The 14316-nt window shown below is 36.7% G+C and overlaps 1 protein-coding gene and 1 long non-coding RNA gene across 3 annotated transcripts in view; both read left to right on the plus strand.

Annotated features, from left to right (window-relative positions):
- The first annotated feature begins 1009 nt into the window (after positions 1-1009).
- Positions 1010-14316, plus strand: part of LOC107842393 — a 64187-nt gene continuing 50880 nt past the window's right edge. Inside the window, exons 1-2 of one of the 2 annotated variants that reach the window (XM_016686216.2) lie at positions 1010-1556; positions 2517-2616. In XM_016686216.2, coding sequence (XP_016541702.1) covers positions 1354-1556; positions 2517-2616 — 303 coding nt within the window. In that variant the 5' untranslated portion in view covers positions 1010-1353. The remainder of the gene's footprint in view (positions 1557-2516; positions 2617-14316) is intronic. The other variant, XR_001665732.2, reaches the window with a different exon arrangement.
- On the plus strand, positions 2623-4685 carry LOC124887359. Its single transcript, XR_007044947.1, has 2 exons — positions 2623-4287; positions 4379-4685. It is a non-coding gene; the product is annotated as an uncharacterized LOC124887359 (long non-coding RNA).

The following is a 14316-nucleotide window of genomic DNA, read 5'->3' on the forward strand; positions in this document are numbered from 1 at the left end:
CAATCAGATTCCTAAGCAGAGTTATAATTGAGTCTGATCCTTGTGTAAAAATGATATAGATATGATCAAGTTCACATAACCTAGCCACTTATTGCATTGCAATGAGTGAAAGCTTGGTCCCATGAAAGATTTATCTAAGAGCTTAAAGTTTGTTAAGTCACAATGATACAATATAAAGTTGGTTCTTATGAGAAAGTATGTAGGTAAGAGCTCATGCAACTACATGACATGTTATGTTCTTGGTATGAATTTGTCATCATAAAAATAAAAGATAACTATTAAGCTAAGAACAATGAGCTATAATGCTACAAGTGTAAGGTTAATAACATGTAATTTTGATGATTAACAAATAAGTAGCAAAACATAACAGCACATGCAAGATCCAAGTCCTTCACAAGTCTCAACAAAGGACTGGTAGTGTTCATAATAATATACTACAACAAAACAAATTTCTTTATTTGTATACAATAAAATAGGCTCATCACAAAGATCGAGTAAGATCAAGATCTTAATATTAAGTATTCTTTTTATTGTAAGAATAACTAAACAACAAAAAACATATTCCTATCAAAACACATTCATAACACTGCTTGTTGTTTGAAGTTCGATTCACTATAACCTCTTACTTTTTTTAGTTGATTCGTATTAAGTGTTGTTTTGAGCTGTAAGAACCAACAACTAGGTAGAGTTGTAGAGGAAGTTAGGCCACAACAAAAACATATCGCAGGGGGAAAACATGTGCTATAGTGATTAGTTCTCTAGGTGCTATAATTGTTAGTTTCTTAAAACTTACAAACTCAAATTTAGCGGTAACTTGAGAGAGGAACCATGGTCTTTAGACTCTCGTAGGAGAAATTTTTTATGTAAAATCTTATATTTATTGCTTTTTAATTTTGCTATTATTTTTTGTTTAGCCTCTAAAGAGCCATTCGCTACATGGACAACACAAAATAATAAAATTAGTTTTAAAGAGAATATGTTGAAAATTTGTGAGGATTTCTATCATCATTTACAAATAACAAAGGATCTGATGTGCATTAGTCCCAAAATGAAATATACTTGCTAAAATATCGCAGCCTCGTGAGCGGAGAAGTAAAAGCTTAAAATATAAAAATACTTAATTAACCCTTTTCGTTTAAACAAACAACTATCTAATCCAAAAAGATTCCAATCTTTATCCAAGTCAATCAGTACCCAAATCATTTAGAAACTGTTCCGTACAGATTTTCTCCTCTCTCTAAAATTTCGGTCGGCGTTTCTTCTGGCTTCCTGGTTCCAAACTCCTTGTACGCAACAGATTCAGCTTATCTATATCCACTCCTTGTAGTTGAATCTGCAGTTGTTTCTAATTTGATGGCTGCGAGCGCGAACCCTCCGGCGGGTAATAATAGTGGTCAAGAAGGCACCAGCAATGGGAATGGCGCCACCAGTAATGGTCTCTCCGTTCCCGAAAACTCTGTGGTTGGACCCACACAGGCAGCTCTACGACACAATCCAGGCCTTTCTGTTGATTGGACTCCCGACGAACAATCCCTCCTCGAAGAATTGCTCGCCAAGTCTGTATAAATCCTTCCTCCCTTTTTCATGTTTTACCATTTCTGAACTTTTATTCTTGGATTTTGATTGTTGAAAATAACACTTCCTGTATCTTGAAATTTTCTGCCTAGGAACCATTGGGTGGTGGATGTGTCTCTTTTGAATAATAGACAAGTTGTAAACTAATTCGATGGATTAATCAATTTTCTATGACAAATAATTATGTCTTCCCCTCTTGTATATTGTATTCTGCTGGTTGTAATTCATTTCATTATCTTAGAAGTATCTATAATGACAATGGCACCTCGTTGTATCACCCAATCAACTTGGAAATATATTATCAGTGCTTGCTATAGAATCAGATGGCTTGAGAATTCTTGTTCTCGTTAACTATTGTTCTCTTTCTAGATGAACAACTATCATCTCCTGCTTTGCTTAGTCTTTCCTGTTTAAAGATTTTGATGAAGGCTTATTAGTTATTACAAATATGAAATCCAAGGGTGTAGCCTAGTGGTCAATGAAGTGGGTTGAGCACCATGAGGTCACGTTCAAATTTCAGTAGAAACAAAAATACTAGGTGATTGCTTTCCATCTATTTTAGCCTTGATAATTCATTTGGTGGACAGAGTTACCTGAGAGATGATAGTTGTGATAGTTGTTGATACCTGATAGTTGTGATACTTGTTACTGGTGGGAGGTTGGCACGTATCCCGTGACATTAGTCGAGGTACCCCAAGCTGGCCCGTACATCACATTTATCCCAAAAAGAATATCGAGTGTCCTTGTTATGGTTAACTGTACCATGCATTTCAGCCGAAATGACAACTCTTTCTGTTGGTTTATCAGTATTTGCCTGAATTTGCTGCATGCATTGCTAAACAACATCACTTATCCTAACTGTACATTCTTGGTAATTTGTATCATAGCTGACTTCTATTCTCATAAACGGTTAAATGAAGATAGGAACTTTACTTTTGCAGATATGCAACAGAGAGCAACATATCTAGGTATGCAAAAATTGCTATGCAGTTAAAAGACAAGACTGTTCGAGATGTAGCATTGAGGTGTAGATGGATGTCTGTAAGTTTTTTGGTTCTGGTTTTATCCAATTTATTGCATATTTAGTAACATAGATGTTGTAGATTGGTCACTTTAAGATTTTTTTCTGGTCTTAACCGATTTATTTGTATAGTTAGTAGTATAGATGTTAGTAACAGGCAATTTTGCTCTATCAGAAAAGAGAAAAAAGAAAAAGAGGCAAGCTTGAGCTTGTACAACTTTTAAACCCTTGAATAATACGAATGCAAGGATTGGCTCGATCGGGTGCCTTTCGAGCCTTCTCTTTTGGGCGTGATACTCACAGAAAGTAGTTGTTCTGGAGGAATTCATTTATTGATGGGATTTCACACATTTTTGCAGCTAGTCTCTCTCCTGATTCTTTATAAAACAACTTCCATAAGATGGGTAAAACTTAAGAATGTCTGTTATGAATGACATTAGCCGAAAGGAGAAGGATTTCTCATTCAATGTCTGTATTCCATTCCCCTATTGCAACGGAAGCTTTATCATTAAATTGATGTTGTTACTACTTGTACTCAATGCGTTTTAATGTTCTACCATGTTCTGCAATCAATTTAGTACCATTTTGGACCTGATTATGGCAAATCAAGAGAAGTGCCCTTGTATGTTCGGACACATCAACATTGCATTGTCCTCTACTTCCATTATGCACAACCTCATAGACTTGGTCCATAGTCACATACAAGAGCTGTTATTCAAAGTGTCTGCCTTGGAATCCCACGTACCTATTGTGTTGAAAATCTATTTTCAAAGCTTCACTTTATTACATATGCTGTCCAACCTTGATGATCAATTGTTCTTTTACAATCCTTAACAAGATGAGATTCAATAGGTCCGTGCTTAAAGCGTGAGGCAAAGTAGGAGGTTGTCACTCTGTTGGCTTGAGGTGTTATGCGATGGGAAAAGCAATAGAGAGGTGAGAGGTGTTGTGCAACGAGAGGTGTTATTTTTTAAATAGACTTAAAAACACACATCTAGGGGGGGGGGTTGGTCATTCTCAGACCCATGTATAGGCGCAAGTCACAAAAGCTAAGTTGTTTTGTTTAGGCACTTCCCTTTTCTTCTTCTTTGTTCTTTCTCCTCTGCTTTCCAACAACTTCTTTGTTTTTTCTCCTCTGTTTTCCATAGTTTCTTTCTTCTTCATTCTTCTCCTTCGTTTTTCGTCTCCTGTTTCTGGATTTCTTCCTTCTCCATGCAGACAGTTATAGATCTTGCATTTTTTTGTTTCAATTTTTGTGTACAATTTAAGCATAATAACTTAGTTCTTTTTTTCTGTAAATATTTGCTAATATTGTTATTGCTATTGAGTTTTTCATTATTTATATATGCAAAATTAATATTTTTTTTGGTGTTAATTGGCGCTTCACTTTAAAAAGTTGAGGGCTTCGCTACTCGCCTCAGTGAAGCACACTCTCGTTTTTTATTGTTTCTTGCTTTCCAAAACATTGGCAGGGAGAGAAATTCATTGCAACTGATTAATACAGGATCATGACAGAAAATCGTGATAGACAACCTTTTCTTGTTGCCAATGGGGATACATGTTGTGGATATGTGAAGATATATTTTAGCAAAAAGAGAGAGATCAGAGTTCTTTCTTCCATTGAACTCTAAGGTGTCAAGCTCCCTTAAACGAGTTGAAGAGATCAAAGTTCTCTTTCATTGAACTCTAAGGTTTCAACCTCTCTCTTTTACGAGTTGATTTTTTATATATATCACCGTGTGAATCGACCCTTTCTTAAAGATCCTAATATTTTGGTAACAGAGCCTAACACAATGGTTGATGAGATCAATTCCAGATTCTAGGAAGAACGTGCGATAACAGAAACCCTTACTCTAAAAGTGCAGCAATGGAACAACCTTTCGGTAAAAGAATTGTCCAAGTCATCCAAGAACAACTGTCTAACTTTGGAATTGGCTCCACAGAACCAACAACCACACAGACCTGAGTCGAGTAACACCCTAACGACAGGCAAATCAACAATTCCTGCTACTAAAGGCAATACATCCCCTATTTAGTAGGCCGTTCAGTATCGTCCAACAAGTGGTAATTCCCATTCAACAGTACCAAGGTATGCAAAGATGGATTTTCCTACTTATGACGACACCAACGACCCATTAATTTAGGCACATAGTTGTGATCGATTTCTTGAAAATTAACATACAACGGAAGCAAAAAAGGTTGGAGTGGCTAGGTTTCACATGTTGGGAGAAACACGATTTTGGTATTATCATCTTAAACGCGAAAAGGGCCCAATGAGTTGGGAAAAATTTAAGAGATGTTTTCGGCAATTTGAACCTGGTGAAAGTAGCAGCTTAGTGGACGAATTAGTCACACTTCGGCAAAGTGGAACGGATGAAATTTATCAATGTTGGATTCAAGAAAAGTTGGCTAGGGCTGGGATCGGATGATTCAGGAAGTTTTTGATGACTGCTCTGAAATTGGAGCTTGAGGACAATCTCTTTCATCATGAGGGGAGTATTGTTGTGGATGTATGAAGACGTATTTTAGCTAAAAACAAGAGATCGAAGCTCGTTCGTCCATTTGAACTCTAAGGTTTTAGCCCCCCATAAGTGAGCTGAAGAGATCGGAGTTCTCTCTTCAATTGAATTCTATGATTTCCGCTTCCCGTTAACGAGTTGAATTTATATAATATATCGCCATGTGAATCGATCCTTCCCTAATGATCCTAAAATACAGTTTCTGAAATAGAGGGCCTTGTAGATCTGTCTATTATTTCCATTTTCCGTTCTTAAGGTAGATTTTGATTCCATGCTCCTTGGTTGCATTAGAGAGCCCGATTTGGGTAATTTTCTTGTCAACACTTACATGGAACAATGCTTGGAATTTGAGAAAACTAGAGTTGCTTGCAATCTGTTCAATCTAATGCCCGAGTATAATAATGTGTGTGGATATAGTATGTTACCTACAATTATTTCTACTTAACATTTATTATTTCATATTCCTTTTAACCCTAGTTCAAATAGGGTCGTTTTATCGGTAGACTTTTCTACAATGTTTCTTCTGATATCTTAGGATGAAGAGATTGTGTGACACAGCACATTCTTTTCAAGTTATGGCCTTGGAAATCTGAAGTAAAAATCTTTCTTGCTGAAATTGATTTTGATTTAATGTTACCTTTCTCCAAAAAAAAAAAATTGATTTTGATTTAGAGGCCTGTGTTTGATGACAGTTCCCAGAGACAAATTGTAATTACGAAATCTTTTCTGGTTCCTTTCGGTTGTTAGGCGTATGTAGTTAACTCCATTGTGTTCTTGATGCATTGATTCGGCGATACAATCTCCCAAACAATGAAGTAGAAGAGAATGGCATTGGCTAAGAAGGCGATCTATCCTTTTCAGTCCTTAGGGGAATAATGTTTTTTGTGCTAACTGATGGATTTTCATTATGGAAGATCAAGTTTTGCGGCTTGGTGGATTGCTTTTAAAATGATGGTGGCAAAATTGACGGGTACTATAAGAGCAAGAAGTGTTTGTTTTGGCAGATCAACTTCTTAGAATACTGCATGTCAATCCTTTGTTATTGATTAGGGACTGTGAGTTTCCTTGGGGAAACGTTATACAGTTATGGCCACCCATTGGAAGTTCTGTTTGCTGATAATTATGAGTGTTTCTTGACCGTGTTGTCTTTTCGGTCATATGGTTGCCAACTTGTTTTCCATGAGCAGCAATGTTGTGAAAAGCAAGTGCTTCGCTGCTTAACGCAGTGACGTGAAGCGAGGGTATAGCCTCTTCAATGTGAAGCGAAGTGATGTTGAAGAGGGAGCCGCTTTAGTCAGAGAAGCGTGAAGCGAGCGTGAAGTCATGAAGCCCTGAAGCGGTCACTTTCTTAATTTTCTCGTAAAAATTCGTCTTTTCAGAAGAAAAGAAGGAATATTTTTTGCTTGTTGTTGTCTGCTAGGTTCTGCTGTTTCTTCTTCAAACTTGCGGTAAGCTTCTTTCTTTGTTCTTCTTTCTTCTCATTCTATCTTCTCCTGCACTGCTTTTCTGCTATATGGTATTATTGCTTCACTACCCTTTTTTGTGATTTTCTTCTTGATTTTGCTGTTGTGGCTGCATCTTCTTTGCTGACTGCTGCCATTGCTGGTGGGTCTTTTATGAAGATTTTATTTTTCTTTCAGTTTGTTTAAATAGTAAAAAAAATAGTTTATTAATATTTCTTTAATAGTACTTATATTAGAACCTTTTTCAATTTGCTTAAGAGTAAAAGTTAGATTCTTTTTAATATTATTTAATAAAATAAGTTTTTGTGCCAGTTGGTTTTGGTAGTACAAAATCAGTTTATTTTGTTGCCTATTTAATAGTTAAATAAATACTTTTCAGTTTGATTAATAGTAAAAATCAGTTTATTAGTAATTTTAAGTTTTTTATGTAAAGAATTTTTTTTTGGGCCAAGGGTCTATCAGAAACCTCTACCTTCACAAGGTAGGGGGTAAGGCTGCGTACGGGCCATTCCCTCCAGACCCCACTTTTTGGATTACATTGCTTATGTTGTTGTACTTTTTCCAGTTTGTTTAAGAGTAAAATTCTGTTTATTTATTAAATACTTTTGAAATGTTATTTAAATAAAAACTTTTTTCAAAATTCTGTTTATTTATTAAATACTTTTGAAATGTTATTTAAATAAAAACTCTTTTCAGTTGGTTTGATAGTACAAAGTCGGTTCATGTAAAAACTTTTTAATAGTATTTTATCAATACTTTTCAGTTTGAATAATGGTAACGACAGTTTATTTATAGTATCTTTATTTCTTTTTTTAGTTATTTGTTTCGGTTTCAAATTTAGTTTTGAGGCTCTAAAAATTTGGTCTCAATTTAGCCCCTCCCATGGAAAATTATTAGTTACTTGATGATTTTTTTTTTTTTTTTGGGTGAAGTTTGATGAAAAGATTTGCTAATAGATACTTCCTTCGTCTGTGTCAACTTTTGATCGGGCATGGAGTTTAAGAAATAAGTAAAAACTTTATGAAATTTACCAAATTGTCCTTTCTAGAAAAGTAAAAAAACAAGGGATTAAGTGGGACCAATAAGGGTAAAAGAGGAATTACACCTTTAAATAGTTACCAAATAAGGAAAGGTGATATTCTTTTTGGGATAAACGGAAAAGGAAAGTGGGTCACATAAATAGGATGGAGGGAGTATTGTTTTTGTTGAGTTTCTGTTTAGTTAGTTATTTTATTTATTTGTGCAAAGTTAATTTTGACTTTCTCTAAGGATTACACTTCACTTCAATGAAGCGAGCGCTTTGCTTAACTCTTTAAGCGAGGTAGGCTCTTGTCGCTTTTTTGCATTTCGTGCTTCCAAAAAACACTGATCAGAAGGTAAAGATGTACTTGGATCCATTTATGATGTTGGTGGTTGTTTCTAAATTCATGCCAAGGGCATGACTTTCCGTGGAGCTAAATAAATGTTTGGGTGCATTGTCAGCTGGACCATTGGCAATTTTACTGGCTATATAGCTACAACAGTGCTTAGTTGCGATCTATGTTTCCCAAACCTAATTACATTGTGAAAGGGGGCAAGGGAAGCCCTTTTCATTTTTCTGTCATTTATTGTAGCTTGGTTAAAAGGTTTAGCATAACATGGATGAGAATTTCAATACCAAGGAACATACACAATCTAGTTAACATTGGTCACTTGGAGAATTTCTTTAACACTGGTGATACACTTTGGATTCCATATCAATTCATGGGATCTAATCGTATCTATGAGAACACTTGAAGCGACAAAATCAACTTGTAGTTCAATTCCGAGGATCATTGCTTGTGAAGGAGTTGCTAAGAGCATCAATTTACCAAAGAACCTTTCAAGTCTTAGAGATGCTATGAAAGTTTTTGAATAATTATTCCTACATGTTGAACTAGCTATTACTCATGGATTGTAATACTCAATGTGGCTTGATGAAACTATGGTGATATTTGCACAGTTTGATATTATAATTATTATAGCAGTAGTTGGGGTTGCAGAGTGGAGGCTTAAGATGGATGATGGCTTGTCTGACATTTTGACATTTCGGTACCAGAGTCAAGTTGTGGAATATGTCTTTCATTCCCAAGTTTCCTCGACAAGTTAAACTTGGCACTTTAAAGATTCTTGAAAAGATCATGGTACATAAGAACGAATGAACCTGGAAAAGTGTTCAATCATTTCGCAGTTGGAATAGCTGAAAGCATTGTTTTGATGTTTTATTATATAATGAGTTTTTATAATCATGCCAGAGGAACTACCATGTGGATAGTTAGGACAATTGTGCTTTTTGAGTAAATTCTAGGTGCATTTCTCTATAAATGTTTAAACAAATCTATTGGAATTTCTTTTTTGGATCTCTTGAGATAGGGCTCTATGGTATTTCCAATCACTCAAGTGAAAGATTTGATCTCGTAATTATGAAACTTCTGTTTTTATTTTAACGTCAGCAACAACCTTCTTAAAATTCTAGCTTTTTGAAGAGCTCCGTAACTTTCTCATAACTCATAAGTAACTTGAAAAAATTAGCAAATTTCTTATTTTGTTTCATAAAAAAAGATGATTTTTTTAGGGATAGTAAGGAGACAATTGGCGGAGAACGTGCTAGTAACACTGTTCTTGACTTGAACATTGAGGACAATGTTCTTTTCGAGGACGTGGGAATTGATTAAGTGATACTGACCAAAAGGCTTAGGTAGAGAGTACATTTTGAGAAATGTCAAATTACATTTGCCACCTTGGTAAAAAAGAGCATGCACAATGTGCGAAGGTGCTAACACAAGGGGAATAGTAGTCCATTAGGACTATGCAAGAACTGTGTCTTTTTTTGTTGTTGTTTGTAGTAGTAACCTAGAACCTCCCTCCTTCTAAGTTTCCTTGTTGTAAAGAAAGGAGAAACATTCCTATTTCAATATCTGTATTTCCATTCTTTCGTTGCAATATAAAGATTTATCTCTACAATATTCAAGAGTAGGAAATTTTATGCTTTAATTATGTCTCTCATTATAGGACCGTGGTTGGCGAATTTGTGTGTGTGGAAGAGAGTAGACAATGGGACTCAATCATCATTTTTAGAGTCAAAAGCCAATTTTAAAGTTCTTTTGCTATGATGTTGTTAAATATGGTAATACAATGGGTGATTTTGGCTCGTTTCCTTAGTGTTATAGCACAAGCACCAAATTGTTAAACGTGTGCATAATATCCTTAGGCTCTATTATTAGGAGAAAACTCTAAATAATAAAGGGAGAATTACCAAAAGTACCCTAAAACTATTAAAACATGAGACATGTTTGCCTTTGTTTTGTTTTTTCCCCAAACGTGCACTTGCTAGCCAAGAAACTCAAAAATGCTCTCCCTACAAAGAAGGTCGCTCTAACACATATAAAAAGCATTGTTTAAAGGCGGAACCCATTAGCGGCCCCCTTATCTTGGCACCAACTTTCACTTAGACACCTCAAGTAGACCTTATCCATTTTAAACACAAATATGGGTGTTGGTATCCATTTAAAATGAACACGGTCTACTTGAAGTGTCTAAGTGAAAATTGGTGCCAACATAAGGGGGCCATTGATAGGTTTTACCCAATTTTAAATAAGGGTAAAAGGACAAAAATACCCTTGAACTACCTGTGAGAAATATAGGAGAAAAAATATTATTGAATTGTTGTCTCTAAATTATTACATTGAGACGTTATTTATAGACACTACATTCCAATCCTATTCCTAATAGGACACTACATTACAATCCCTTTTCAAGTAGAATTCAATATGCTATTCCTATTCTTATTCTAACACTCCCCCTCAACCTGGTGCATACTAGTCATATGTACCAAGCTTGTCACAAATGTAATTAATACGAGGACTGGTGAGGGACTTGGTGAAGATATCCGCAAGTTGATCACTTGACTTCACAAATTTTGTAACAATATATCCCGAGAGTATCTTTTCTCAGACAAAGTGACAATCAATCTCTATGTGCTTGGTCCTCTAATGGAACACTGGATTAGATTCAATATGAAGGGCTGCCTGATTATCACATACAAGTTCCATCTTACCAGTTTCTCCAAATTTTAATTCTCTCAGCAATTGCTTGATCCAAACCAGCTCGCAAGTTGCTGCAGCCATTGCTCGATACTCTGCTTCGGCACTAGATCAAGCAACCACACTCAGTTTCTTACTCTTCCAGGATACCAAATTACCTCATACTAAAACACAATATCTAGATGTAGAACGTCTATCAGAGGGTGATCCTGCCCAATCAACATCTGTATATCCAATGATATGCTCATGACTTCGATCCGCGAAGAGTAGTTCTTTACCTGGAGATGACTTTATATATCGCAAAATCTGAACAACTGCATCCCAATGACTATCACAGGGGGAAGTCAATAAACTAACTTATAACACTCATAGGAAAAAAGATGTCAGGTCTAGTCACTGTGAGATAATTCAACTTTCCAACCAACTGCCTATACCTTCCAGGATCACTGAGTGGCTCCCCTTGTCCTGACAGAAGTTTAGCATTTGGATCCATAGGATGTCAATAGGTCGACATTCCATTATTCTTGTTTCCTCAAGAATGTCTAAAGCATACTTGCGTTGAGAAATAACAATACTTGAGCTGGACTGAGCAACCTCAATCCCTAGAAAGTATTTCAATCTGCCAAGGTCTTTAGTCTGAAAATGCTGAAAGAGATGTTGCTTCAAGTTAGTGATACCATTTTGATCATTGTCTGTAATAACAATATCGTCGACATAAACCACCAAATAAATACACAGATTTGGTTTAGAATGACGATAAAACACTGAATGATCAGATCCACTACGAATCATGCCAAACTCCTGAATAACTGTGCTAAACTTTTCGAACCAGGCTTGAGGGGATTGTTTCAAACCATAAAGTGACTTGCGCAATCGACATACAAGGCTACTAGACTCCCCTGAGCAACAAAACCAGGTGGTTGCTCCATATAAACTTCTTCCTCAAGATCACCATGCAGAAAAACATTCTTAATGTCCAATTGATAAAGAGGCCAATGACGAACGACAGCTATAGAGAGAAAAAGATGGACCGATGCTATTTTAGCCATGGGAGAGAACGTGTCACTATAATCAAGCCCACATATCTGTGTATATCCTTTGGCAACAAGGCGAGCCTTCAGCCGATCAACCTGACCATCTGGACCAACTTTGACTGTATAAACCTAACGACAACCAACAGTAGATTTACCTGCAAGAAGGGAAACAAGCTCCCAAGTTCCACTCATATGTAAAGCAGACATCTCATCAATCATAGCCTGTTTCCATCCTGAATGGGAAAGTGCTTCACCTGTAGTCTTAGGAATAGAAATAGAGGACAAAGATGATACAAAAGCATAATGGGGTGATGACAAACGGTGATAACTCAAGAAAGTATAATGTGGGTTAGCATTACGAGTGGATCTTATACCTTTTTGAAGTGCAACGGATTGACTAGGAAGAAGCAGGTCCGCAGGAGGGGAAGCGTCAGGCGCAGGACATGAATCATCTAGGACTGATACTGGACGTGGGCGCCGGTGATAAGTCAAAAGTGGTGGCACTGTAGTTGGAGATGGAGAAGTAATCGTAGATTCCTCAAAGATTGGTGTAGGTAAGACTGGAGATATGGGTAAAACCTCAGAGATATTAAGATGATCAGAAGATGTATAGTAAGGTTGAGATTCAAAGAATGTGACATCAGCGGACATAAGGTAGCAACCCAGATCAGGTGAATAGCATCGATACCCTTTTTGAACTCGAGAGTAATTAAGGAAGACACATTTGAGAGCACGAGGGGCTAATTTATCTTTTCCTGGGGCTAAGTCATGAACAAAACACGTGCTCCCAAAAACACGAGGGGTGATAGAGTAGAGATATGATTGAGGAAATAGTATGGAATGGGGAATCTTATTCTGGATCGAAGATGATGGCATTCTGTTAATGAGATAGCAAGATGTGAGGACCGCATCACCCCAAAAACGCAATGGAACATGGGATTCAATGGGAAGAGTGTGAGCAGTCTCAATGAGATGCCTATTTTTTCTTTCTGCTATACTGTTCTGCTGAGGGGTGTATGGATATGATGTTTGGTGAATGATTCCTTGATGAGTCATATAAACTCCTGAAAATGGGAGGATAAGTATTCTAAGGCATTATCACTACGAAAAGCACGAATAGAAACACCAAATTGATTTTGTATTTCAGCACAAAAACTTTGAAATATAGAGAATAACTCGGAACGATCTTTCATTAAGTAAACCTAAGTACATCTTGAAAAATCATCGATGAAAGTAATAAAGTAACGAAATCCTAACGGTGAACCGACTCTACTAGGACCCCAAATATCGGAATGAACTAATGAGCAAATAGACTCAGCGACTTTCAATACTACGTGAAAATGTAGCACAGGTGTGTTTCCCAAGTTGACACGACTCACAATCTAATGTGGATAGGCTAGACAAACTAGACACTATCTTTTGTAGCTTGGATAGGCTAGGATGTCCCAAACGTTTGTGAATAAGGTTGGGAGGATCTGTAGCGGAGCATACTGTGAAGGAAATTGAAGCGGTAAGATAGTAAAGGCCTTGTGATTCATGTCCTATGCCAATTGTCTGTCCCGTTTTGCGGTCCTGTATTAGAAAAGAATCATAAAAAAAGTTATACTACAATCAAGGGCACGTGTCAAACGACTAACAGATACAAGATTAAAAGGACAACCAGGAACATAAAGAACAGAGTCTAGAGTGACAGAAGATAGGGGTTTGACTTGTCCAACTCCTTTTGGCGCTGTTCGAATTCCATTAGCTGAAGTAATAGCTGGAAGAGATTGCGAATAAACAATATCAGACAAAAGTGATTTATCACCATATGATCAAAAGCACCTGAGTCCACAACCCATGATCCAAAGGTTGGAGCTTGTGTAGTTGAGGCTATTAGTAGAAATATATTCTTACTTGCTTGATACTGAAGATACTCATTATATTCCTTGTTAGATAAATACACCCGTTGATCACCTGTGGTGTTAGACAGAGCAATATGAGCATTTTTAGTTGGTCGACCATGCAAAGAATAACATATTCCACGAGTATGTCCAAGCCTATTACAATAACTACACTTAGGTCTAGAATAACATATGCCACGAGTATGTCCAAGCCTTTTACAATAACTACACCTAGGACGAGGTCTTCCAAATGACCTTCCCCTCATCGATTCGTCATGGACTGTGACATTTGATTTTTTGATCTTGTTATTAAGGGCTCAGATTTAATCATAGGACTTGAACTTCCAATTTCAGTATTTTTGGAGCAAAAAAAAAAAAATCATGCCCAAAAGATATCTTGGGAATTTGACTTAAAAATTCCAAGAACCAGATTTGAATTTTTGAAAAAAAAAATCCCCAAAAAAAAAAATTATGTCGCCGGAATTAGGGTTCCGGCGGTCGGAATCTCAAAATAATTGTCGGAATCTGGAAAGGAGCAAGTGGTTGGAGTTAGAATAGACCGGCGACCCCAACAGAAAAAGAAACAACTCAAAAATTGATTGGAGATAGGCTCACGCGCCGACGCATGAAGCAGATCTCGTCGGAATTTTTGGATTCCGGCTGGCGCGTGGAGGGTAATTTTCCCGTGGTTTTTGTCGGGTTTTTTGTTGCCTGATCTTTTCGATCCTTTTGGTGGTGTTATATTTTTCACACAACCCAC

Source organism: Capsicum annuum, chromosome 9, assembly GCF_002878395.1.
Source record: "Capsicum annuum cultivar UCD-10X-F1 chromosome 9, UCD10Xv1.1, whole genome shotgun sequence".
Classification (NCBI taxonomy): domain Eukaryota; kingdom Viridiplantae; phylum Streptophyta; class Magnoliopsida; order Solanales; family Solanaceae; genus Capsicum; species Capsicum annuum.